General features: G+C 43.7%; 1 protein-coding gene across 3 annotated transcripts in view; it reads left to right on the forward strand.

The window, feature by feature from the left end:
- The window catches only part of LOC139422649 (PALM2 and AKAP2 fusion), a 228,511-nt gene extending 202,509 nt beyond the window's left edge, over positions 1-26,002 (forward strand). For all 3 annotated transcript variants that reach the window (XM_071173806.1, XM_071173805.1, XM_071173807.1), the window contains 2 exons: positions 10,053-10,246; positions 20,786-26,002. In XM_071173806.1, coding sequence (XP_071029907.1) covers positions 10,053-10,246; positions 20,786-20,917 — 326 coding nt within the window. In that variant the 3' untranslated portion in view covers positions 20,918-26,002. The remainder of the gene's footprint in view (positions 1-10,052; positions 10,247-20,785) is intronic.
- The last annotated feature ends 812 nt before the right edge of the window (positions 26,003-26,814 follow it).

Here is a 26,814-nt window from a genome sequence, read left to right on the forward strand (position 1 = left end):
CTTCTTCACGATGCTGTCTGCGTGAGTGGACCAATTCAGTTTGTCTGTGATGTGTATACCGAGGAACTTAAAACTTGCTACCCTCTCCACTACTGTTCCATCGATGTGGATAAGGGGGTGTTCCCTCTGCTGTTTCCTGAAGTCCACAATCATCTCCTTAGTTTTGTTGACGTTGAGTGTGAGGTTATTTTCCTGACACCACACTCCGAGGGCCCTCACCTCCTCCCTGTAGGCCGTCTCGTCGTTGTTGGTAATCAAGCCTACCACTGTTGTGTCGTCCGCAAACTTGATGATTGAGTTGGAGGCGTGTGTGGCCACGCAGTCGTGGGTGAACAGGGAGTACAGGAGAGGGCTCAGAACGCACCCTTGTGGGGCCCCAGTGTTGAGGATCAGCGGGGAGGAGAAGTTGTTGCCTACCCTCACCACCAGGGGGCGGCCCGTCAGGAAGTCCAGTACCCAGTTGCACAGGGCGGGGTCGAGACCCAGGGTCTCGAGCTTGATGACGAGCTTGGAGGGTACTATGGTGTTGAATGCCGAGCTGTAGTCGATGAACAGCATTCTCACATAGGTATTCCTCTTGTCCAGATGGGTTAGGGCAGTGTGCAGTGTGGTTGAGATTGCATCGTCTGGGGACCTATTTGGGCGGTAAGCAAATTGGAGTGGGTCTAGGGTGTCAGGTAGGGTGGAGGTGATATAACAGGGTATATATTGTATCTGACAATATAACAGGGTGTAAACTGTATCTGACAATATAACAGGGTGTATACTGTAAATTATACTGTAAATTATACTGTAAATTATACTGACATATTCAGTACATGGCCAATTATATTGTCATGATTAAGGGGAAAAAGTACCCAATTGTCAAACTCGAGTAAAAGTAAAGATACTTTAATAGGAAATGAGTTAAAACCCAGTAAAATACTACTTGAGTAAAAGTCTAAACTAACTAAACAACTATTTGGTTTTAAATATACTGAAGTATCAAAAGTAAGAGTATAAATCATTTCAAATTCCTTATGTTTAGCAAACCAGACGACACCATTTTCTTGGTTTTTATTTTATTTAAGGATAGCCAGGGACACCTTCCAACACTCAGACATCATTTACAAATGAAGAATGTGTGTTTAGTGAGTCCTCCAGATCAGAGGCAGTAGGGATGTTCTCTGTTTAGTGAGTCCTCCAGATCAGAGGCAGTAGGGATGTTCTCTGTTTAGTGAGTCCTCCAGATCAGAGGCAGTAGGGATGACCAGGGATGTTCTCTGTTTAGTGAGTCCTCCAGATCAGAGGCAGTAGGGATGACCAGGGATGTTCTCTGTTTAGTGAGTCCTCCAGATCAGAGGCAGTAGTGATGACCAGGGATGTTCTCTGTTTAGTGAGTCCTCCAGATCAGAGGCAGGAGGATGACCAGGGATGTTCTCTGTTTAGTGAGTCTTCCAGATCAGAGGCAGTAGGGATGACCAGGGATGTTCTCTGTTTAGTGAGTCCTCCAGATCAGATGCAGTAGGGATGACCAGGGATGTTCTCTGTTTAGTGAGTCCTCCAGATCAGAGGCAGTAGGGATGACCAGGGATGTTCTCTGTTTAGTGAGTCCTCCAGATCAGAGGCAGTAGGGATGACCAGGGATGTTCTCTGTTTAGTGAGTCCTCCAGATTAGAGGCAGTAGGGATGACCAGGGATGTTCTCTGTTTAGTGAGTCCTCCAGATCAGAGGCAGCAGGGATGACCAGGGATGTTCTCTGTTTAGTGAGTCCTCCAGATCAGAAGCAGTAGGGATGACCAGTGATGTTCTCTGTTTAGTGAGTCCTCCAGATCAGAGGCAGTAGGGATGACCAGGGATGTTCTCTGTTTAGTGAGTCATCCAGATCAGAGGCAGTAGGGATGACCAGGGATGTTCTCTGTTTAGTGAGTCCTCCAGATCAGAGGCAGTAGGGATGACCAGGGATGTTCTCTATTTAGTGAGTCCTCCAGATCAGAGGCAGTAGGGATGAATAGGGATGTTCTCTGTTTAGTGAGGCCTCCAGATCAGAGGCAGTAGGGATGACCAGGGATGTTCTCTGTTTAGTGAGTCCTCCAGATCAGTGGCAGTAGGGATGACCAGGGATGTTCTCTGTTTAGTGAGTCCATCAGATCAGAGTCAGTAGGGATGACCAGGGATGTTCTCTGTTTAGTGAGTCCTCCAGATTAGAGGCAGTAGGGAGGACCAGGGATGTTCTCTGTTTAGTGAGTTCTCCAGATCAGAGGCAGTAGGGATGACCAGGGATGTTCTCTATTTAGTGAGTCCTCCAGATCAGAGGCAGTAGGGATGACCAGGGATGTTATCTATTTAGTGAGTCCTCAAGATCAGAGGCAGTAGGGAGGACCAGGGATGTTCTTTGTTTAGTGAGTCCTCCAGATCAGAGGCAGTAGAGATAACCAGGGATGTTCTATGTTTAGTGAGTCCTCCAGATCAGAGGTAGTAGGGATGACCAGAGATATGCTCTGTTTAGTGAGTCCTCCAGATCAGAGGCTGTAGGGGTGACTAGGGATATTCTCTGTTTAATGAGTCCTCCAGATCAGAGGCAGTAGGGATGACCAGGGATGTTCTCTGTTTAGTGAGGCCTCCAGATCAGAGGCAGTAGGGATGACCAGGGATGTTCTCTGTTTAGTGAGTCCTCCAGATCAGTGGCAGTAGGGATGACCAGGGATGTTCTCTGTTTAGTGAGTCCATTAGATCAGAGTCAGTAGGGATGACCAGGGATGTTCTCTGTTTAGTGAGTCCTCCAGATTAGAGGCAGTAGGGAGGACCAGGGATGTTCTCTGTTTAGTGAGTCCTCCAGATTAGAGGCAGTAGGGAGGACCAGGGATGTTCTCTGTTTAGTGAGTCCTCCAGATCAGAGGCAGTAGGGATGACCAGGGATGTTCTCTATTTAGTGAGTCCTCCAGATCAGAGGCAGTAGGGATGACCAGGGATGTTCTCTATTTAATGAGTCCTCCAGATCAGAGGCAGTAGGGATGACCAGGGATGTTATCTAGTTAGTGAGTCCTCAAGATCAGAGGCAGTAGGGAGGACCAGGGATGTTCTCTATTTAATGAGTCCTCCAGATCAGAGGCAGTAGGGATGACCAGGGATGTTCTCTGTTTAGTTAGTCCTCCAGATCAGAGGTAGTAGGGTTGACCAGGGATGTTCTTTGTTTAGTGAGTCCTCCAGATCAGAGGCAGTAGAGATGACCAGGGGTGTTCTATGTTTAGTGACTCCTCCAGATCAGAGGTAGTAGGGATGACCAGAGATATGCTCTGTTTAGTGAGTCCTCCAGATCAGAGGCTGTAGGGATGACTAGGGATATTCTCTGTTTAATGAGTCCTCCAGATCAGAGGCAGTAGGGATGAACAGGGATGTTCTCTGTTTAGTGAGTCCTCCAGATCAGAGGCAGTAGGGATGACCAGGGATGTTCTCTATTTAGTGAGTCCTCCAGATCAGAGGCAGTAGGGATGACCAGGGATGTTCTCTGTTTAGTGAGGCCTCCAGATCAGAGGCAGTAGGGATGACCAGGGATGTTCTCTATTTAGTGAGTCCTCCAGATCAGTGGCAGTAGGGATGACCAGGGATGTTCTCTGTTTAGTGAGTCCATCAGATCAGTGGCAGTAGGGATGACCAGGGCTGTTCTCTGTTTAGTGAGTCCTCCAGATTAGAGGCAGTAGAGAGGACCAGGGATGTTCTCTGTTTAGTGAGTCCTCCAGATTAGAGGCAGTAGGGAGGACCAGGGATGTTCTCTGTTTAGTGAGTCCATCAGATCAGAGGCAGCAGGGATGACCAGGGATGTTCTCTATTTAATGAGTCCTCCAGATCAGAGGCAGTAGGGATGACCAGGGATGTTCTCTATTTAATGAGTCCTCCAGATCAGAGGCAGTAGGGATGACCAGGGATGTTATCTAGTTAGTGAGTCCTCAAGATCAGAGGCAGTAGGGAGGACCAGGGATGTTCTCTATTTAATGAGTCCTCCAGATCAGAGGCAGTAGGGATGACCAGGGATGTTCTCTGTTTAGTTAGTCCTCCAGATCAGAGGTAGTAGGGTTGACCAGGGATGTTCTTTGTTTAGTGAGTCCTCCAGATCAGAGGCAGTAGAGATGACCAGGGGTGTTCTATGTTTAGTGACTCCTCCAGATCAGAGGTAGTAGGGATGACCAGAGATATGCTCTGTTTAGTGAGTCCTCCAGATCAGAGGCTGTAGGGATGACTAGGGATATTCTCTGTTTAATGAGTCCTCCAGATCAGAGGCAGTAGGGATGAACAGGGATGTTCTCTGTTTAGTGAGTCCTCCAGATCAGACGCAGTAGGGATGACCAGGGATGTTCTCTATTTAGTGAGTCCTCCAGATCAGAGGCAGTAGGGATGACCAGGGATGTTCTCTGTTTAGTGAGGCCTCCAGATCAGAGGCAGTAGGGATGACCAGGGATGTTCTCTATTTAGTGAGTCCTCCAGATCAGTGGCAGTAGGGATGACCAGGGATGTTCTCTGTTTAGTGAGTCCATCAGATCAGTGGCAGTAGGGATGACCAGGGCTGTTCTCTGTTTAGTGAGTCCTCCAGATTAGAGGCAGTAGAGAGGACCAGGGATGTTCTCTGTTTAGTGAGTCCTCCAGATTAGAGGCAGTAGGGAGGACCAGGGATGTTCTCTGTTTAGTGAGTCCATCAGATCAGAGGCAGCAGGGATGACCAGGGATGTTCTCTGTTTAGTGAGTCCTCCAGATCAGAGGCAGTAGGGATGACCAGGGATGTTCTCTATTTAGTGAGTCCTCCAGATCAGAGGCAGTAGGGATGACCAGGGATGTTATCTATTTAGTGAGTCCTCAAGATCAGAGGCAGCAGGGAGGACCAGGGATGTTCCATGTTTAGTTAGTCCTCCAGATCAGAGGTAGTAGGGTTGACCACGGATGTTCTTTGTTTAGTGAGTCCTCCAGATCAGAGGCAGTAGAGATAACCAGGGATGTTCTATGTTTAGTGAGTCCTCCAGATCAGAGGTAGTAGGGATGACCAGAGATATGCTCTGTTTAGTGAGTCCTCCAGATCAGAGGCTGTAGGGATGACTAGGGATATTCTCTGTTTAATGAGTCCTCCAGATCAGAGGCAGTAGGGATGACCAGGGATGTTCTCTGTTTAGTGAGGCCTCCAGATCAGAGGCAGTAGGGATGACCAGGGATGTTCTCTGTTTAGTGAGTCATCCAGATCAGTGGCAGTAGGGATGACCAGGGATGTTCTCTGTTTAGTGAGTCCATTAGATCAGAGTCAGTAGGGATGACCAGGGATGTTCTCTGTTTAGTGAGTCCTCCAGATTAGAGGCAGTAGGGAGGACCAGGGATGTTCTCTGTTTAGTGAGTCCTCCAGATTAGAGGCAGTAGGGAGGACCAGGGATGTTCTCTGTTTAGTGAGTCCTCCAGATCAGAGGCAGTAGGGATGACCAGGGATGTTCTCTATTTAGTGAGTCCTCCAGATCAGAGGCAGTAGGGATGACCAGGGATGTTCTCTATTTAATGAGTCCTCCAGATCAGAGGCAGTAGGGATGACCAGGGATGTTATCTAGTTAGTGAGTCCTCAAGATCAGAGGCAGTAGGGAGGACCAGGGATCTTCTCTATTTAATGAGTCCTCCAGATCAGAGGCAGTAGGGATGACCAGGGATGTTCTCTGTTTAGTTAGTCCTCCAGATCAGAGGTAGTAGGGTTGACCAGGGATGTTCTTTGTTTAGTGAGTCCTCCAGATCAGAGGCAGTAGAGATGACCAGGGGTGTTCTATGTTTAGTGACTCCTCCAGATCAGAGGTAGTAGGGATGACCAGAGATATGCTCTGTTTAGTGAGTCCTCCAGATCAGAGGCTGTAGGGATGACTAGGGATATTCTCTGTTTAATGAGTCCTCCAGATCAGAGGCAGTAGGGATGAACAGGGATGTTCTCTGTTTAGTGAGTCCTCCAGATCAGAGGCAGTAGGGATGACCAGGGATGTTCTCTATTTAGTGAGTCCTCCAGATCAGAGGCAGTAGGGATGACCAGGGATGTTCTCTGTTTAGTGAGGCCTCCAGATCAGAGGCAGTAGGGATGACCAGGGATGTTCTCTATTTAGTGAGTCCTCCAGATCAGTGGCAGTAGGGATGACCAGGGATGTTCTCTGTTTAGTGAGTCCATCAGATCAGTGGCAGTAGGGATGACCAGGGATGTTCTCTGTTTAGTGAGTCCTCCAGATTAGAGGCAGTAGGGAGGACCAGGGATGTTCTCTGTTTAGTGAGTCCTCCAGATTAGAGGCAGTAGGGAGGACCAGGGATGTTCTCTGTTTAGTGAGTCCATCAGATCAGAGGCAGCAGGGATGACCAGGGATGTTCTCTGTTTAGTGAGTCCTCCAGATCAGAGGCAGTAGGGATGACCAGGGATGTTCTCTGTTTAGTGAGTCCTCCAGATCAGATGCAGTAGGGATGACCAGGGATGTTCTCTATTTAGTGAGTCCTCCAGATCAGAGGCAGTAGGGATGACCAGGGATGTTCTCTATTTAATGAGTCCTCCAGATCAGAGGCAGTAGGGATGACCAGGGATGTTATCTATTTAGTGAGTCCTCAAGATCAGAGGCAGTAGGGAGGACCAGGGATGTTCTCTATTTAGTGAGTCCTCCAGATCAGAGGCAGTAGGAATGACCAGGGATGTTCCATGTTTAGTTATTCCTCCAGATCAGAGGTAGTAGGGTTGACCAGGGATGTTCTTTGTTTAGTGAGTCCTCCAGATCAGAGGCAGTAGAGATGACCAGGGGTTTTCTATGTTTAGTGAGTCCTCCAGATCAGAGGTAGTAGGGATGACCAGAGATATGCTCTGTTTAGTGAGTCCTCCAGATCAGAGGCTGTAGGGATGACTAGGGATATTCTCTGTTTAATGAGTCCTCCAGATCAGAGGCAGTAGGGATCAAATCAAATCAAATCTAATTTTATTTGCCACATACACATGGTTAGCAAATGTTAATGCGAGTGTAGGGAGTGTAGGGATGACCAGGGATGTTCTCTGTTTAGTGATTCCTCCAGATCAGAGGCCGTAGGGATGACCAGGGATGTTCTCTGTTTAGTGAGTCCTCCAGATCAGAGGCAGTAGGGATGACCAGGGATGTTCTCTGTTTAGTGAGTCCTCCAGATTAGAGGCAGTAGGGAGGACCAGGGATGTTCTATGTTTAGTGAGTCCTCCAGATCAGAGGCAGTAGGGATGGCCAGGGATGTTCTCTGTTTAGTGAGTCCTCCAGATCAGATGCAGTAGGGATGACCAGGGATGACCAGGGATGTTCTTTGTTTAGTGAGTCCTCCAGATCAGAGGCAGTAGGGATGTTCTCTGTTTAGTGAGTCCTCCAGATCAGAGTCAGTAGGGATGACCAGGGATGTTCTCTGTTTAGTGAGTCCTCCAGATCAGAGGCAGTAGGGATGATCAGGGATGTTCTCTGTTTAGTGAGTCCTCCAGATCAGAGGCAGTAGGGATGACCGGGGATGTTCTCTGTTTAGTGAGTCCACCAGATCAGAGGCATTATAGGGATGACCAGGGATGTTCTCTGTTTAGGGAGTCCTCCAGATCGGAGGCCGTAGGGATGACCAGGGATGTTCTCTGTTTAGTGAGTCCTCCAGATCAGAGGCAGTAGGGATGACCAGGGATGTTCTCTGTTTAGTGAGTCCTCCAGATCGGAGGCCGTAGGGATGACCAGGGATGTTCTCTGTTTAGTGTGTCCTCCAGATCAGATGCAGGAGGGATGACCAGGGATGTTCTCTGTTTAGTGAGTCCTCCAGATCAGATGCAGTAGGGATGACCAGGGATGATCTCTGTTTAGTGAGTCCTCCAGATCAGAGGCAGGTGGGATGACCAGGGATGTTCTCTGTTTAGTGAGTCCTCCAGATTAGAGGCAGTAGGGATGACCAGGGATTTTCTCTGTTTAGTGAGTCCTCCAGATCAGATGCAGTAGGGATGACCAGGGATGATCTCTGTTTAGTGAGTCCTCCAGATCAGAGGCAGGTGGGATGACCAGGGATGTTCTCTGTTTAGTGAGTCCTCCAGATTAGAGGCAGTAGGGAGGACCAGGGATGTTCTCTGTTTAGTGAGTCCTCCAGATCAGAGGCAGGAGGGATGATCAGGGATGTTCTCTGTTTAGTGAGTCCTCCAGATCAGAGGCAGTAGGGATGACCAGGGATGTTCTCTGTTTAGTGAGTCCTCCAGATCAGATGCAGTAGGGATGACCAGGGATGTTCTCTATTTAGTGAGTCCTCCAGATCAGAGGCAGTAGGGATGACCAGGGATGTTCTCTATTTAATGAGTCCTCCAGATCAGAGGCAGTAGGGATGACCAGGGATGTTATCTATTTAGTGAGTCCTCAAGATCAGAGGCAGTAGGGAGGACCAGGGATGTTCTCTATTTAGTGAGTCCTCCAGATCAGAGGCAGTAGGAATGACCAGGGATGTTCCATGTTTAGTTATTCCTCCAGATCAGAGGTAGTAGGGTTGACCAGGGATGTTCTTTGTTTAGTGAGTCCTCCAGATCAGAGGCAGTAGAGATGACCAGGGGTTTTCTATGTTTAGTGAGTCCTCCAGATCAGAGGTAGTAGGGATGACCAGAGATATGCTCTGTTTAGTGAGTCCTCCAGATCAGAGGCTGTAGGGATGACTAGGGATATTCTCTGTTTAATGAGTCCTCCAGATCAGAGGCAGTAGGGATCAAATCAAATCAAATCAAATTTTATTTGCCACATACACATGGTTAGCAAATGTTAATGCGAGTGTAGGGAGTGTAGGGATGACCAGGGATGTTCTCTGTTTAGTGAGTCCTCCAGATCAGAGGCCGTAGGGATGACCAGGGATGTTCTCTGTTTAGTGAGTCCTCCAGATCAGAGGCAGTAGGGATGACCAGGGATGTTCTCTGTTTAGTGAGTCCTCCAGATTAGAGGCAGTAGGGAGGACCAGGGATGTTCTATGTTTAGTGAGTCCTCCAGATCAGAGGCAGTAGGGATGGCCAGGGATGTTCTCTGTTTAGTGAGTCCTCCAGATCAGATGCAGTAGGGATGACCAGGGATGACCAGGGATGTTCTTTGTTTAGTGAGTCCTCCAGATCAGAGGCAGTAGGGATGTTCTCTGTTTAGTGAGTCCTCCAGATCAGAGTCAGTAGGGATGACCAGGGATGTTCTCTGTTTAGTGAGTCCTCCAGATCAGAGGCAGTAGGGATGATCAGGGATGTTCTCTGTTTAGTGAGTCCTCCAGATCAGAGGCAGTAGGGATGACCAGGGATGACCAGGGATGTTCTTTGTTTAGTGAGTCCTCCAGATCAGAGGCAGTAGGGATGTTCTCTGTTTAGTGAGTCCTCCAGATCAGAGTCAGTAGGGATGACCAGGGATGTTCTCTGTTTAGTGAGTCCTCCAGATCAGAGGCAGTAGGGATGATCAGGGATGATCTCTGTTTAGTGAGTCCTCCAGATCAGAGGCAGGTGGGATGACCAGGGATGTTCTCTGTTTAGTGTGTCCTCCAGATTAGAGGCAGTAGGGATGACCAGGGATGTTCTCTGTTTAGTGAGTCCTCCAGATCAGAGTCAGGAGGGATGATCAGGGATGTTCCGTTGATAAGTGCGTGAATTTGACTATTTTCCTGTCCTGCTAAACATTCTAAATGTAACAAGTACTTTTGGGTGTCAAGGACAATTTATGAAGTAAAGAAGTAAAATGAAAAAGTAGTCAATGAATGTAAATAGTGAAGTAAAGTTGTACTTTACAGTATGTTTACTTATGTACTTTACAGTCTGTTTACTTATGTACTTTACAGTATGTTTACTTATGTACTTTACAGTCTGTTTACTTATGTACTTTACAGTATGTTTACTTATGTACTTTACAGTATGTTTACTTATGTACTTTACAGTCTGTTTACTTATGTACTTTACAGTATGTTTACTTATGTACTTTACAGTATGTTTACTTATGTACTTTACAGTATGTTTACTTATGTACTTTACACCAGTGTATTATTGACAATATAAATTGTATTAGCGTGTTCTTTTACAATGTTTATTCCAACCCTCTCTACAGGTAAGATAGAGAAGATCCGTCCTGTGACTCCTGCTTCCCCCTCCTCGTTGGAGGGTCCCCTGCCCTCGCCCCTCTCGGACCTGGGCAGTGATGACTCCGGGGGAGGCGGGCGCCCCAAAAACTTCATGCAGACCCTGATGGACGACTACGAGACTCACAAAGTGAAGCGCCGGGAGAAAGTAGAGGACAACAGCGTGAGTAGTAGTAGTAGTAGTAATAGTAGTAGTAGTACTACTACTAGTAGTAGTAGTAGTAGTGGTAGTGGTAGTAGTAGTAATAGTGGTAGTAGTAGTAGTAGTAGTAGTAGTAGTAGTAGTAGTTGTAGTAGTAGTAGTACTACTAGTAGTAGTAGTGGTAGTGGTAGTAGTAGTAGTAGTAATAGTGGTAGTAGTAGTAGTAGTAGTAATAGTAGTAGTAGTAGTAGTAGTAGTAGTAGTAGTAGTAGTGGTAGTAGTAGTAGTAGTGGTAGTAGTAGTAGTAGTAGTAGTATCAGTAGTAGTAGTAGTAGTTGTAGTGGTAGTAGTAGCAGTAGTAGTAGTAGTAGCAGTAGTAGTAGTAGTAGCAGTAGAATTAGTAGTAGTACTCTCCATGTTTTCTCCTGGTGCTCATTGATCTGTCTTTCTCAGGGTTTTAATGACCTACAGTATTCTGGGTACATGACCTGTTTGTGCTACCATTCCACTCGTTAGCTAATGCTTAGTATAGCACAGTTGCGTTCTGTTGCGTTTCATTGTGAGGTTTCAAGTAATGCCAGAAGGCATTCACTTCTCCCTGACAGTGAATGCGTCCCAAATGCCATTCTATTCCTTATATAGTGCTCTAGCTTCTTGGCTCTAGCTTATTGGCTCTAGCTTCTTGGATCTAGCTTATTGGCTCTAGCTTCTTGGCTCTAGCTTCTTGGCTCTAGCTTATTGGCTCTAGCTTCTTGGCTCTAGCTTATTGGCTCTAGCTTCTTGGCTCTAGCTTATTGGCTCTAGCTTCTTGGCTCTAGCTTATTGGCTCTAGCTTCTTGGCTCTAGCTTCTTGGCTCTAGCTTATTGGCTCTGGTCATAAGTAGTGCATTAAATTGGGAATAAGGTAGATTTCGGATGAATGATTTATATACAGTGCCTTGCGAAAGTATTCGGCCCCCTTGAACTTTGCGACCTTTTGCCACATTTCAGGCTTCAAACATAAAGATATAAAACTGTAGTTTTTTGTGAAGAATCAACAACAAGTGGGACACAATCATGAATTGGAACGACATTTATTGGATATTTCTAACTTTTTTAACAAATCAAAAACTGAAAAATTGGGCGTGCAAAATTATTCAGCCCCTTTACTTTCAGTGCAGTTACTTTTTTCTCCAGAAGTTCAGTGAGGATCTCTGAATGATCCAATGTTGACCTAAATGACTAATGATGATAAATACAATCCACCTGTGTGTAATCAAGTCTCCGTATAAATGCACCTGCACTGTGATAGTCTCAGAGGTCCGTTAAAAGCGCAGAGAGCATCATGAAGAACAAGGAACACACCAGGCAGGTCCGAGATACTGTTGTGAAGAAGTTTAAAGCCGGATTTGGATACAAAAAGATTTCCCAAGCTTTAAACATCCCACGGAGCACTGTGCAAGCGATAATATTGAAATGGAAGGAGTATCAGACCACTGCAAATCTACCAAGACCTGGCCGTCCCTCTAAACTTTCAGCTCATACAAGGAGAAGACTGATCAGAGATGCAGCCAAGAGGCCCATGATCACTCTGGATGAACTGCAGAGATCTACAGCTGAGGTGGGAGTCTCTGTCCATAGGACAACAATCAGTCATATATTGCACAAATCTGGCCTTTATGGAAGAGTGGCAAGAAGAAAGCCATTTCTTAAAGATATCCATAACACACCAAACATGTGGAAGACGGTGCTCTGGTCAGATAAAACCAAAATTGAACTTTTTGGCAACAATGCAAAACGTTATGTTTGGCGTAAAAGCAACACAGCTGAACACACCATCCCCACTGTCAAACATGATGGTGGCAGCATCATGGTTTGGGCCTGCTTTTCTTCAGCAGGGACAGGGAAGATGGTTAAAATTGATGGGAAGATGGATGGAGCCAAATACAGGACCATTCTGGAAGAAAACCTGATGGAGTCTGCAAAAGACCTGAGACTGGGACGGAGATTTGTCTTCCAACAAGACAATGATCCAAAACATAAAGCAAAATCTACAATGGAATGGTTCAAAAATAAACATATCCAGGTGTTAGAATGGCCAAGTCAAAGTCCAGACCTGAATCCAATCGAGAATCTGTGGAAAGAACTGAAAACTGCTGTTCACAAATGCTCTCCATCCAACCTCACTGAGCTCGAGCTGTTTTGCAAGGAGGAATGGGAAAAAATGTCAGTCTCTCGATGTGCAAAACTGATAGAGACATACCCCAAGCGACTTACAGCTGTAATCGCAGCAAAAGGTGGCGCTACAAAGTATTAACTTAAGGGGGCTGAATAATTTTGCACGCCCAATTTTTCAGTTTTTGATTTGTTAAAAAAGTTTGAAATATCCAATAAATGTCGTTCCACTTCATGATTGTGTCCCACTTGTTGTCGATTCTTCACAAAAAAATACAGTTTTATATCTTTATGTTTGAAGCCTGAAATGTGGCAAAAGGTCGCAAAGTTCAAGGGGGCCGAATACTTTCGCAAGGCACTGTATATATATTCTAGATGTAACATAGTGGGTGCTGTGTTGGAGCCACTGTGCCTCCATCTTGGTATTCCCCCACTGTTGATAAAAATATATATATATTTAAGATCATGTAGAAATGCATTTATTAATGTCTACGTTATGTTTATTTTAATACAGACAGCTTAATGCATACATTTTAATTATTATGTCAGTTAAACATGCTAATTAAATATATATATATATTTATTTTTTTATATAAATGTTCCTTAAAGTAACATTTTTAGAGATTACTAATGTCCTCACTACATCAACAGAAATACTGAAATACATGTAATTTTGTCCTCGAAACATTTAATTTAAATATTGTAGACTTCCATTCGTTCCTATGAAGGACTGTTCCTACTGGGGAGTGGCAATATGGCCGACCGGTGGCTTCAAACCTTCTCATTGGCCAATACATAGCATCAGCTATCTAGGATTCATATACATCCTGTCTGGCTCAGTTGGTATTAAGGTAGAGCTTGGCGCTTGCAACGACAGGGTTGTGGGTTCCATTCTCACAGGGGAAAATGTAAGTTACTCTGGATAATAGCTTCCGCTAAATGACTCAAATGTAAAAAATATATGTATTGTTGGGGTTAAGCAGACATCCGCTCCTCACTGAGTCACTAGCAGCGAAGGTCAGTTTCTCTTCCTGTCACATGACCTCTGTGTTGTGACACTCCAGATCATCGCAGGGGCTTTCCTGTGGAAAAGGAAGTGAATTGACACTAAAATAATTTAAGGGACTATTTACAGTGTAATCAGCATTATAATCATATTAATATCATGTATTTCTCCATCAATATAATTACATATTGACATAATATGATAATACAATATAATTAATTTTTACAAAAACTCTAAATTGTGCTTTTAAGAGGCCTTTGAGCCTCTTGAATATGGACAGCTGCTAGTGAATTTGTGGTAGCAACTTACTGTAATCATCATTACACAATAGATGCTTCTAAGCGGTGTAGAATCAGTTTTATATCCCTGTGAAAAGGAGATGCTGACTAAGTCCCAAGTGACACCCTATTACCTACATAGTGCACTACTTTCCCCCCGAGTACTATGGGCCCTGATCAAAAGTAGTGCACTACGTAGGGAATAGGGTGCCATTTGGGACAGACAATGCATTATCACTGTTGTTATTCTTTACTTCATGTTGTCCCTCTAATGTTTATTCTCTGTCTGTCTGTCTCCCCTCTGTCTGTCTCCCCTCTGTCTGTCTCCCCTCTGTCTGTCTCCACTGTCTGTCTCCTCTGTCTGTCTCCTCTGTCTGTCTCCTCTGTCTTTCCCCTCTGTCTGTCTCCTCTGTCTGTCTCCTCTGTCTGTCTCCTCTGTCTGTCTCCTCTGTCTTTTCCCTCTGTATTTCTCCTCTGTCTGTCTCCCCCCTGTCTGTCTCCCCTCTGTCTTCCCCCTCTGTCTTCCCCCTCTGTCTTTCTCCTCTGTCTGTCTCCACTGTCTTTCTCCTCTGTCTGTCTTTCTCTTCTGTCTGTCTTTCTCCTCTGTCTGTCTCTCCTCTGTCTGTCTCCCCTCTGTCTGTCTCCTCTGTCTTTCTCCTCTGTCTGTCTCCCCTCTGTCTGTCTCCTCTGTCTTTCCCCTCTGTCTGTCTCCTCTGTCTGTCTTTCTCCTCTGTCTGTCTCCTCTGTCTTTCTCCTCTGTCTGTCTCCCCTCTGTCTGTCTCCACTGTCTTTCTCCTCTGTCTGTCTGTCTCCTCTGTCTGTCTTTCCCCTCTGTCTGTCTCCATGTCTTTCTCCTCTGTCTGTCTCCTCTGTCTGTCTCCCCTCTGTCTTTCTCCTCTGTCTTTCCCCTCTGTCTGTCTCCTCTGTCTGTCTCCTCTGTCTTTCTCCTCTGTCTTTTTCCTCTGTCTGTCTCCTCTGTCTGGCTCCTCTGTCTGTCTCCTCTGTCTTTCTCCTCTGTCTTTCTCCTCTGTCTTTCCCCTCTGTCTGTCTCCCCTCTGTCTGTCTCCCCTCTGTCTGTCTTTCTCCTCTGTCTGTCTCTCTCTCTCTCTCTCTGTGTCGTCTCGTCCCGTCCCCCTCCTCTCCGTATGTCTGTCTCTTCTCCGTCTTTCTCCTCTCCTCTCCATCTATCTCCTCTCCATCTCCTCTCTGTCAATCTCCTCTCCTCTCTGTCCATCTGTCTCCTCTCCATCTCCTCTCCTCTCTGTCTATATCCTCTCCTCTCTGTCTGTCTGTCTCCTCTCTGTCTGTCTCCTTTCCATCTCCTCTCCTCTCCATCTCCTCTCCTCTCTGTCTATCTCCTCTCCTCTCTGTCCGTTTGTCTCCTCTCCATCTCCTCTCCTCTCTGTCTATCTCCTCTCTCTCTCTCTCTCTCTGTCTGTCTGTCTGTCTGTCTGTCTGTCTGTCTGTCTGTCTGTCTGTCAGTACACCTGTTTGATGCGCTATAGGAAGGATACTACAGAGGTATCTACCTGTCCAATGCTCTGCTTTCTGCTTACAGGCTTGCTCTCCTGTTATGTGTGCATATCACAGGGCTCTGGTCAAAAGTAATGCACTAAATAGGGAATTAGGGGGCCATGTTGTGTTCGTGGCCTTGCATGTTGCTTGTCCTGTTGTCCATTGGGCTTCGCATGACCTCAACCATAGAAATATAGAATAACTAAAATGGCTATATTGACTTGAAATGGGAGGACCATTCTAGGGATTCAATTTCTATGACTGGTGAGGCCTAGAGATGCATCAGGACATTACTACATTATGAGGAATCAGGACATTACTACATTATGAGGAATCAGGACATTACTACATTATGATGAATCGGGACATTACTACATTATGATGAATCAGGACATTACTACATTATGAGGAATCAGGACATTACTACATTATGATGAATCAGGACATTACTACATTATGATGAATCAGGACATTACTACAATATGATGAATCAGGACATTACTACAATATGATGAATCAGGACATTACTACATTATGATGAATCAGAACATTACTACATTATGAGGAATCAGGACATTACTACATTATGATGAATCAGGACATTACTACATTATGAGGAATCAGGACATTACTACATTATGAGGAATCAGGACATTACTACATTATGAGGAATCAGGACATTACTACATTATGATGAATCAGGACATTACTACATTATGATGAATCAGGACATTACTACATTATGAGGATTCAGGACATTACTACATTATGATGAATCAGGACATTACTACATTATGATGAATCAGGACATTACTACATTATGAGGAATCAGGACATTACTACATTATGAGGAATCAGGACATTACTACATTATGATGAATCAGGACATTACTACATTATGAGGAATCAGGACATTACTACATTATGAGGAATCAGGACATTACTACATTATGATGAATCAGGACATTACTACATTATGAGGAATCAGGACATTACTACATTATGAGGAATCAGGACATTACTACATTATGAGGAATCAGGACATTACTACATTATGAGGAATCAGGACATTACTACATTATGAGGAATCAGGACATTACTACATTATGATGAATCAGGACATTACTACATTATGAGGAATCAGGACATTACTACATTATGATGAATCAGGACATTACTACATTATGAGGAATCAGGACATGACTACATTATGATGAATCAGGACATGACTACATTATGAGGAATCAGGACATTACTACATTATGAGGAATCAGGACATTACTACATTATGAGGAATCAGGACATTACTACATTATGATGAATCAGGACATTACTACATTATGAGGAATCAGGACATTTCTACATTATGATGAATCAGGACATTACTACATTATGAGGAATCAGGACATTACTACATTATGAGGAATCAGGACATTACTACATTATGATGAATCAGGACATTACTACATTATGAGGAATCAGGACATTACTACATTATGAGGAATCAGGACATTACTACATTATGAGGAATCAGGACATTACTACATTATGAGGAATCAGGACATTACTACATTATGATGAATCAGGACATTACTACATTATGAGGAATCAGAACATTACTACATTATGATGAATCAGGACATTACTACATTATGAGGAATCAGGACATTACTACATTATGATGAATCAGGACATTACTACATTATGAGGAATCAGGACATTACTACATTATGAGGAATCAGGACATTACTACATTATGATGAATCAGGACATTACTACATTATGAGGAATCAGGACATTACTACATTATGATGAATCAGGACATTACTACAATATGATGAATCAGGACATTACTACAATATGATGAATCAGGACATTACTACATTATGATGAATCAGGACATTACTACATTATGAGGAATCAGGACATTACTACATTATGATGAATCAGGACATTACTACAATATGATGAATCAGAACATTACTACATTATGAGGAATCAGGACATTACTACATTTTGATGAATCAGGACATTACTACATTATGATAAATCAGGACATTCCTACATTATGATGAATCAGGACATTACTACAATATGAGGAATCTGGACATTACTACAATATGAGGCCTAGAGACGAAGTCTGGGATGAAAGAGCATTGCATCTATTATGTTTTGCCTTCTGATTTCAGTCCCCTGTGTCCCAAATGAACCCTATTCAGTAGCAGTGTGTGGGTAAAATCACCGGGGAAGCCAAGCCAGAAAACACAAAACCCTTTTTACAACATCTGTGTTGTGATAAATGTGTTTGCTCTTTAACCTCTCAGTTCATATGCCTTGCCACCGTGATATATAGGTCTAAAAGCAGAGACAAGAAGACAGACACAGTGGTATAATAAATTCAACCACAACTTTGTTTCATTACAAAACCAGAGAACAACATCTGTCTGATGAAGTCCACAAAGCAAGTATTGAATATAACAAACATGACCTGCTGTAGGGGTCAAGAAAGTTCGTGTTTCCAACATTTTCAGACCACTAAACAACTATTGATTGAGAACCATAGAGAGTTAACTCATGATGCAAAGACAACAGGAGCTCCTCCACTATTCCAGCACCATTTCAACTTCAACATCATCAAATCACCTGTTTAGTCTAATACAGTGACAACTAAAAGATTCCAAAAACTATTCAGACCAATCAACTAAATAATAGTCAGCTACGTATGACGTGGATGTCCATGTTTCTGATTTGTGTGTGGAAGTAGAAAAACACGTTGATTCACCCAATACCATCACCAATACCATCACCAATACCATCACCAATGCCATCACCAATACCATCACCAATACCATCACCAATGCCATCACCAATACCATCACCAATACCATCACCAATACCATCACCAATGCCATCACTAATGCCATCACCAATGCCATCACCAATACCATCACCAATGCCATCACTAATACCATCACTAACACCATCACCAATGCCATCACTAATACCATCACTAATACCATCACCAATACCATCACTAATGCCTTCCTCCTCTCTTTCATGTTGACTAAACGGTCTATGACTCTGTCATACAGTAGAAGCTTTTAGTTTTTAATGTCCCAGGCTACCTGGCTAAAATGCTTTGCTCGCTAGCCTAACTTCCATTCATGGGCAACGTTAGCCAGTTAACATTAGCCTTCTACATCTAGCTACATATTGAACTTCCATCCTTTCAGGCCAGGGGCACAACAATGTATAAATCAATGGTTGGATCAGAATCATCGTTATAATCATTGGTCAGTACGGAGAATTAAGTAAAACCACAAGTCAAAATCCCTATCTTCATCCTAATTTAGGTAAGGGACAGTTTCAGCTAGCTAGCCACCAGAGGACAACGAGATGCAACAATTCAAGTGTTTCCTGTCAATGACGTTTGTCTTGATGTGATGTGATTGGAATGAAGCCAAATCCAAACTGGCTTCCCTTTACATTTTTTTTTTTTTTTTTTTGGTGTGCTAGGACCAATCACAGTTGAGCTCACTCCGTTTAGCTCAACGCTGATTGGCTATTATTTTTATAATATTTTTTTTTATTAAGGGAAGCCAAATGCTCGCTGGCTTCCCTTGCATTCAACACTACAGGCGGCCACAACATCATACTCTATTTGATGGATAGAGGGATAGACAGCATCAGATAAATGGGCTACACTTCATTTACTACACACACACTGAAACAAAGGGTTTTGCTCCCTCTGATTCTTTCTCCGATGAGATACATTCAGCCACTTGTGAATTGAAGGAAATATATAAAACACAGAAAGACGAATCCATGAATACACACCAGCCTCTGACACTATTCCCTATTTGGTGCACTACAGTATAGTGCACTACTTTTGCTGTGCACTAAATAGGGAATAGGGTGCCATTTGACATTCAACCAGTGTGTGTGTGTGTGTGTGTGTGTGTGTGTGTGTGTGTGTGTGTGTGTGTGTGTGTGTGTGTGTGTGTGTGTGTGTGTGTGTGTGTGTGTGTGTGTGTGCGCGTGTGTGTGTGTGTGTGCGTGCGTGCATGTGTGTGTGTGTGCTTGCTCGTAATGGCTCCTTCCTGTAACCTCTGACCTACTGCGGCACCTAGACAACATAATCCCGCTCGCTGCCCCTCCCACTCTCCAACCTGTAGGACTGCCTATAGTAACCCTGCTAGCCTGCTAGTTAAATAAAATATAATCGATATAAGATGTAGCCTAGTGGTTAAGAGCATTAGGCCAGTAACCCCCGAGCTGGCAAAGTGGAACGTTCTGCCCCTTGAGCAAGGCAGTTAACCCCAATAACAACAACTGCTTCCTGTACCGTGGATGTTGATTAAGGCTGACCTCTGCACCTCTGTGAGGAGTTAGGGTCAGCCACGTTTCCTTTCACTACCCTCCTGCAGTGTGTCTTGATGCCCGGGTGACCTGTTGTTGTGGTGGTAGTGTGCATGCATGTCAGCCTGTGTATAGTTCAGTGTGGGATTTTCATACAGGGTTTACTGTGGTTATATGGCGGCTGTGAGTAAAGATAGGTAAAACAATAAACAATACCCTGTATACCGTAATACCAATGGAATCTAGCAACGACAAAAGAAACTTCAATTCAATTCAATTGAATATAACTTTTAATCTCATTTCATTGGGTAAAAAAACCTATACAGCAAGATGTGCAATGGATGCCCAGAGGATAACACTTAATTAAAACACTGATCCTTGTATCCCCTTTCGGAGAATGCATCTCCTGGTCCTCTATAGTGTTAGTAGACCTGAAGGTTCTCTATAGTGTTAGTAGACCTGAAGGTTCTCTATAGTGTTAGTAGACCTGAAGGTTCTCTATAGTGTTAGTAGACCTGAAGGTTCTCTATAGTGTTAGTAGACATGAAGGTTGTCTATAGTGTTAGTAGACCTGAAGGTTCTCTATAGTGTTAGTAGACCTGAAGGTTCTCTATAGTGTTAGTAGACCTGAAGGTTCTCTATAGTGTTAGTAGACCTGAAGGTTCTCTATAGTGTTAGTAGACATGAAGGTTCTCTATAGTGTTAGTAGACCTGAAGGTTCTCTATAGTGTTAGTAGACCTGAAGGTTCTCTATAGTGTTAGTAGACCTGAAGGTTCTCTATAGTGTTAGTAGACCTGAAGGTTCTCTATAGTGTTAGTAGACCTGAAGGTTCTCTATAGTGTTAGTAGACCTGAAGGTTCTCTATAGTGTTAGTAGACCTGAAGGTTCTCTATAGTGTTAGTAGACCTGAAGGTTCTCTATAGTGTTAGTAGACCTGAAGGTTCTCTATAGTGTTAGTAGACCTGAAGGTTCTCTATAGTGTTAGTAGACCTGAAGGTTCTCTATAGTGTTAGTAGACCTGAAGGTTCTCTATAGTGTTAGTATACCAGAAGGTTCTCTACAGTGTTAGTAGACATGAAGGTTCTCTATAGTGTTAGTAGACCTGAAGGTTCTCTATAGTGTTAGTAGACCTGAAGGTTCTCTATAGTGTTAGTAGACATGAAGGTTCTCTATAGTGTTAGTAGACCTGAAGGTCGTGTTTGTTCTACCTGTTGACTGACTTGTTGTTCTGTTTTCTGGGTTACCAGGTGCTGGAGGCCACCCGCGTCACACGCAGGAAAAGCAACATGGCGCTGAGGTGGGAGGCGGGGCTTTACGCTAATGAGGATGGAGAGGAAGAAGAGGAAGAAGAAGAGGAAGAGGAAGAGGAGGAGGAGTAGATAGTCCTCCCTTGTGTTCTGTGACTATCAGGAATGTAGGGATAGATGGATAGAGGGATAGAGAGATGAAGGGATGGAGAGAGGAGGAAACAGCAAGACAACCACAAGTATTTATTTTACTAAGTATTTTGATCACATGACCTGTCACGTGACCTACTGGATGGACCAACCCGGAAGTAACATCCAGCCCCACACTGGAACACAGAGAGACCCATGGGATACGGCTGGTTGAGTATGGGTTCAACACAGAGACATACACTCTCAAAAAAAAAAAAGATGCTATGTAGAACCTAAAATGGTACTTCAGCTGTCCCTGTGGGAAGAATCCTTTTGGTTTCAGGTATAACCTTTTTCAGTTCCATGTAGAACCCTTTTCACAGAGGGCTCTACATGGAACCCAAAAGGGTTCTACATGGAACCCAAAAGGGTTCTACATGGAACTCAAAAGAGTTCTACATGGAACCCAAAAGAGTTCTACATGGAACCCAAAAGGGTTCTACATGGAACCCAAAAGAGTTCTACATGGAACCCAAAATGGTTCTACATGGAACCCAAAAGAGTTCTACATGGAACCCAAAAGAGTTCTACATGGAACCCAAAAGAGTTGTTCCAAGGGTTCTTCCACAGGAGACAGCCAATGAACCCTTTTGGAACCCTTCACCCCCCCCCCCCCCACCCCGGAGTGTGTAAGCTTGTCAAGTGATCTTATTCTATTATCTCAGTGGTGTGAGGAAGGATGTCAGACTCTGTGGAACCCCTGGAAACCAGACTTCGTCCCAAATGGCACCTTTTTCCTACCATGCAATATGGGCCCTGTTTAAAGTAGTGCACTATACAGGGAAATGGTGGTCATCGTCAACCTCGTGACTATATATAATCTTCTATATTACCAGTATTCCTCAGGAAGACAGGTGTTTAAATATATATTATCGCTCTAGATCTGCTTTAAATGAGTTCCGTATTTATAAAGTAATAAAATAAGTTCTCTCTTCTTCCATTTCTAACATTTGATGATGGAACTTGAAACACACAGATACAGTATATGAGTTATCTAAACAGCAGATATGAGGTCATTTAACTAAATGAGCTCATTTAAACTGAATAGGATGTTTAGATTGAAAGCATTGGTCACTCGGAAGGAAGGAAGGAAGGAAGGAAGGAAGGAAGGAAGGAAGGAAGGAAGGAAGGAAGGAAGGAAGGAAGGAAGGAAGGAAGGAAGGAAGGAAGGAAGGAAGAGAAAGCTATCTGCAGGTCATTTCTCAATGATTAATAATCACTTAATTGATCAGTTTGGTCAATAAAGGAAGAGTTCAGGTGTTTATAGATGGATGTGATTATCAGGGAGTTGATGAGTGAATGGCAATCAGTCAAGGAGATGAATGAGTTGAACATGAACATGCTTGTAGTCACAGATGTGCCTATTATCGTTGTCATTTCAAACAAACTATGCGATATGTCCCAAATGGCACCCTATTCCCTACATGGGCCCTGGTGAAAAGTAGTGCACTATATAGGGAATAGGGTACCATTTGGGATGCATTGCATTGTAATGCAACGTAAGTGGTGTAGAAATAGATTATTTGAGACAGCCAAAATGGCCACCCGTGATGGCATAATTCAAATTATATGGATGTGAGACGATATACATGTCTGTGAGTTTGTGTTTTTTTGGACTGTACAGGACAATATCATCATCCAACTGGTTTCAAAACAGTCTGTATTATTAAGTATTTGAATGTCAGATATTTAAAAAAAAAAAATAATAATAATAATAATTGTAACCCACTGATCATTTCTGTTGTACCTATATCGGCATCTTGTTAAATTTGAGCTCTTCTCTGATGTAAAGAGGTCTTTACTTGTGACACAATGACATAAGATTGATGTGGATGTGATGGAAAAATCTGTCTCGGGAAAGAAATGTTGTTATGTTTTGACTCTTGACCTTGGGAGCAGAGGGAGAGATTGGTGGGAGTCCGTTGTCCTAAAGTTAGATTGGGTCAAGGACCACACGTTTGAAAACACCACAGTCTATTGCAGTCAAAATTGTAGTTTGCATGAAAATATAATGCTTTTTAAATCAAGTTATTATATCTTAAAAGGGGGGCATATTTTTCATTACCAATTGGCAGATCTTTACGGTGCATTTGGAAAGTATTCAGACCCCTTGACTTTTTCCACATTTTGTTACATTAAAGCCTTATTCAATTTTTTTTTTTTAAATGTTCCCTCAAACACAATATCCCATAATAACAAAGCAAAAACAGGTTTTGAAATTTGAAATATTACATTTACATAAGTATTCAGACCCTTTACTCAGAACTTTGTTGAAGCATCTTTGGCAGCGACTAAAGCCTCGAGTCTTCTTGGGAATGACGCTACAAGCTTGGCACACCTGTATTTGTGGAGTTTCTCCCATTCTTCTCTGCAGATCCTCTCAAGCTCTGTCCGGTTGGATTGGGGAGTGTTGCTGCACAGCAATTTCTCTCCTGAGATGTTCGATCAGGTTTCTGTCCCGGATCTGGCTGGGCCACTCAAGGACATTCAGAGACTTGTCCCGAAGCCACTACTGTGTTGTCTTGGCTGTGTGCTTAGGGTCCTTGTTCTGTTGGAAGGTGAACCTTTGCCCCAGTCTGAGGTCCTGAGCGCTCTGGAGCAGGTTTTCATCAAGGATCTCTCTGTACTTTGGTCCGTTCATCTTTCCCTCTATCCTGACTAGTCTCCCAGTCCCTGCTGCTGAAAAACATCCCCACAGCATGATGCTGCCACCAACATGCTTCACCATAGGGATGGTGCCAGGTTTCCTCCAGACACAACGCTTGTCTTTCAGGCCAAAGAATTCGATCTTGGTTTCATCAGACAGAGAATCGTGTTTCTCATGGTATGAGAGTCTTAAGGTGCATTTTGGCAAATTCCAAGCGGGCTGTCATGTGCCTTTTACTGAGGAGTGGCTTCCGTCTGGCCGCTCTACCATAAAGGCCTGATTGGTGGCGTGCTGCAGAGATGGTTGTCCTTCTGGAAGGTTCTCCTATCTCCACAGAGGAACTCTGGAGCTCTGTCAGAGTGACCATCAGGTTGTCGGTCACCTCCCTGACCAAGGCCCTTCTCCCCCGATTGCTCAGTTTGACAGGTCGGCCAGCTCTAGGAAGAGTCCTGGTGGTTCCAATCTTCTTCCATTTAATAATGATGGAAGCCACCGTGTTCTTGGGGACCTTCAATACTGCAGAAATGTTTTGGTACCCTTCCCCAGATCTGTGCCTCGACACAATCCCGTCGCAGAGCTCTACAGACAATTCCTGCGACCTCATGGCTTGGTTTTTGCTCTGACATGCACTGTCAACTGTGGGACTGTATATAGACAAGTGTGTGCCTTTCCAAATCATGTCCAATCTATTGAATTTACCACAGATGGACTCCAAGTTGTAGAAACATCTCAAGGATGATCAATGGAAACAGGATGAAGCTGAGCTCAATTTATAGTCTGGTAGCAAAGGGTCTACTTATGTAAATAAGATATTTCTGTTTTGCTTCAACATGTACAGTTGAAGTCAGAAGTTTACACACACCTTATCCAATTACATTTAAACTCAGGTTTTCACAATTCCTGACATTTAATCCTAGTAAAAATTCCCTGTCTTAGGTCAGTTAAGATCACCACTTTATTTTAAGAATGTGAAATGTCAGAATAATAGTAGAGAGAAGGATTTATTTCAGCTTTTATTTCTTTCTTCACATTCCCAGTGGGTGAGAAGTTTACATACACTAAATTAGTATTTGGTAGCATTGCCTTTAAATTGTTTAACTTGGGTCAAACGTTTGGGTAGCCTTCCACAAGCTTCCCATAATAAGTTGGGTGAATTTTGGCCCATTCCTCTTGACAAAGCTGGTGTAACTGAGTCAGGTTTGTAGACCTCCTTGCTCGCACATTCTTTTTCAGTTCTGTGCACAAATTTTCTATAGGATTGAGGTCAGGGCTTTGTGATGGCCACTCCAATACCTTGACTTTGTTGTCCTTTAGCCATTTTGCCACAACTTTGGAAGTATGCTTGGGGTCATTGTCCATTTGGAAGGCCCATTAGCGACCAAGCTTTAACTTCCTGATTGATGTCTTGAGATGCTGCTTCAATATATCCACATAATTTTCCTCATCAGTCTAAAGCAGTTCTATTTTTGTTTCATCAGACCAAAAGGACATTTCTCCAAAAAGTATGATCTTTGTCCCCATGTGCAGTTGCAAACTGTAGTCTGGCTTTTATATGGTGGTTTTGAAGCAGTGGCTTCTTCCTTGCTGAGCGGCCTTTCAAGTTATGTCAATATAGGAATCGTTTTACTGTGGATATAGATACTTTTGTACCTGTTTCCTCCAGCATCTTCACAAGGTCCTCTGCTGTTGTTCTGGGATTGATTTGCACTTTTCACACCAAAGTACGTTCATCTCTAGGAGACAGAACGTGTCTCCTTCCTGAGCGGTATGACGGCTGCGTGGTCCCATGGTGTTTATACTTGCGTACTATTGTTTGTACAGATGAACATGGCACCTTCAGGCGTTTGGAAATTGCTCCCAAGGATGAACCAGACTTGTGGAGGTCTACAATTTTCTTTCTGAGGTCTTGGCTGATTTCTTTTGATTTTCCCATGATATCAAGCAAAGAGGCACTGAGTTTGAAGGTAGGCCCTGAAATACATCGACAGGTAAACCTCAAATTATCTCAAATGATGTCAATCAGCCTATCAGAAGCTTCTAAAGCCATGACATCATTTTCTTGAATTTTCCAGACTGTTTAAAGGAACAGTCAACTTAGTGTATGTAAACTTCTGACCCACTGGAATTGTGATACAGTGAAATATAAGTGAAATAATCTGTCTGTAAACAATTGTTGGAAAAATGACTTGTGTCATGCACATAGTAGATGTCCTAACCGACTTGCCAAAACTATAGTGTGTTAAAAAGAAATTTGTGGAGTGGTTGAAAAACAAGTTTTAATGACGCCAACATAAGTGTATGTTAACTTCCGACTTCAACTGTATGTAAATAATATTTCTGTTTATTTATTTTTAATACATGAGTAAACATTTCTAAAAACCTGTTTTTGCTTTGTCATTATGGGGTATTGTGATGTCATTATGGGGTATTGTGATGTCATTATGGGGTATTGTGATGTCATTATGGGGTATTGCGTGTAGATTGCTGAAGATTTTTATTGATGTAATAAATAAAAAATTATAAGGCTGTAACGTGACAAAATGTGGAAAAAGTCAAGGGGTCTGAATACTTCCCGAAGGCACTGTATGGCCAGCTGTATGTCCAGCTGGATGGCCAGCTGTATAGCCAGCTGTATGTCCAGCTGGATGTCCAGCTCTATGGCCAGCTGTATGTCCAGCTGTATGGCCAGCTGTATGTCCAGCTGATGTCCCGCTGTATGGCCAGCTGTATGTACAGCTGTATTGCCAGCTGTATGACCAGCTGTATGTCCAACTGATGTCCAGCTGTATGACCAGCTGTATGTACAGCTGTATGGCCAGATGTATGTCCAGCTGTATGGCCAGCTGTATGTCCAGCTGATGTCCAGCTGTATGGCCAGCTGTATGTACAGCTGTGTGGCCAGCTGTATGTCCAGCTGATGTCCAGCTGTATGGCCAGCTGTATGTCCAGCTGTATGCCCAGCTGTATGTACAGCTGTATGTCCAGCTGGATGTCCAGCTGTATTGCCAGCTGTATGGCCAGCTGGATGTCCAGCTGGATGTCCAGCAGTATTGCCAGCTGTATGGCCAGCTGTATGCCCAGCTGTATGGCCAGCTGTACGGCCAGCTGCACGTCCAGCTGTACGTCCAGCTGTATGGCCAGCTGTATGGCCAGCTATATGTCCAGCTGTATTGCCAGTTGTACGTCCAGCTGT

This window comes from Oncorhynchus clarkii, chromosome 12, assembly GCF_045791955.1.
Source record: "Oncorhynchus clarkii lewisi isolate Uvic-CL-2024 chromosome 12, UVic_Ocla_1.0, whole genome shotgun sequence".
Lineage (NCBI taxonomy): Eukaryota > Metazoa > Chordata > Actinopteri > Salmoniformes > Salmonidae > Oncorhynchus > Oncorhynchus clarkii.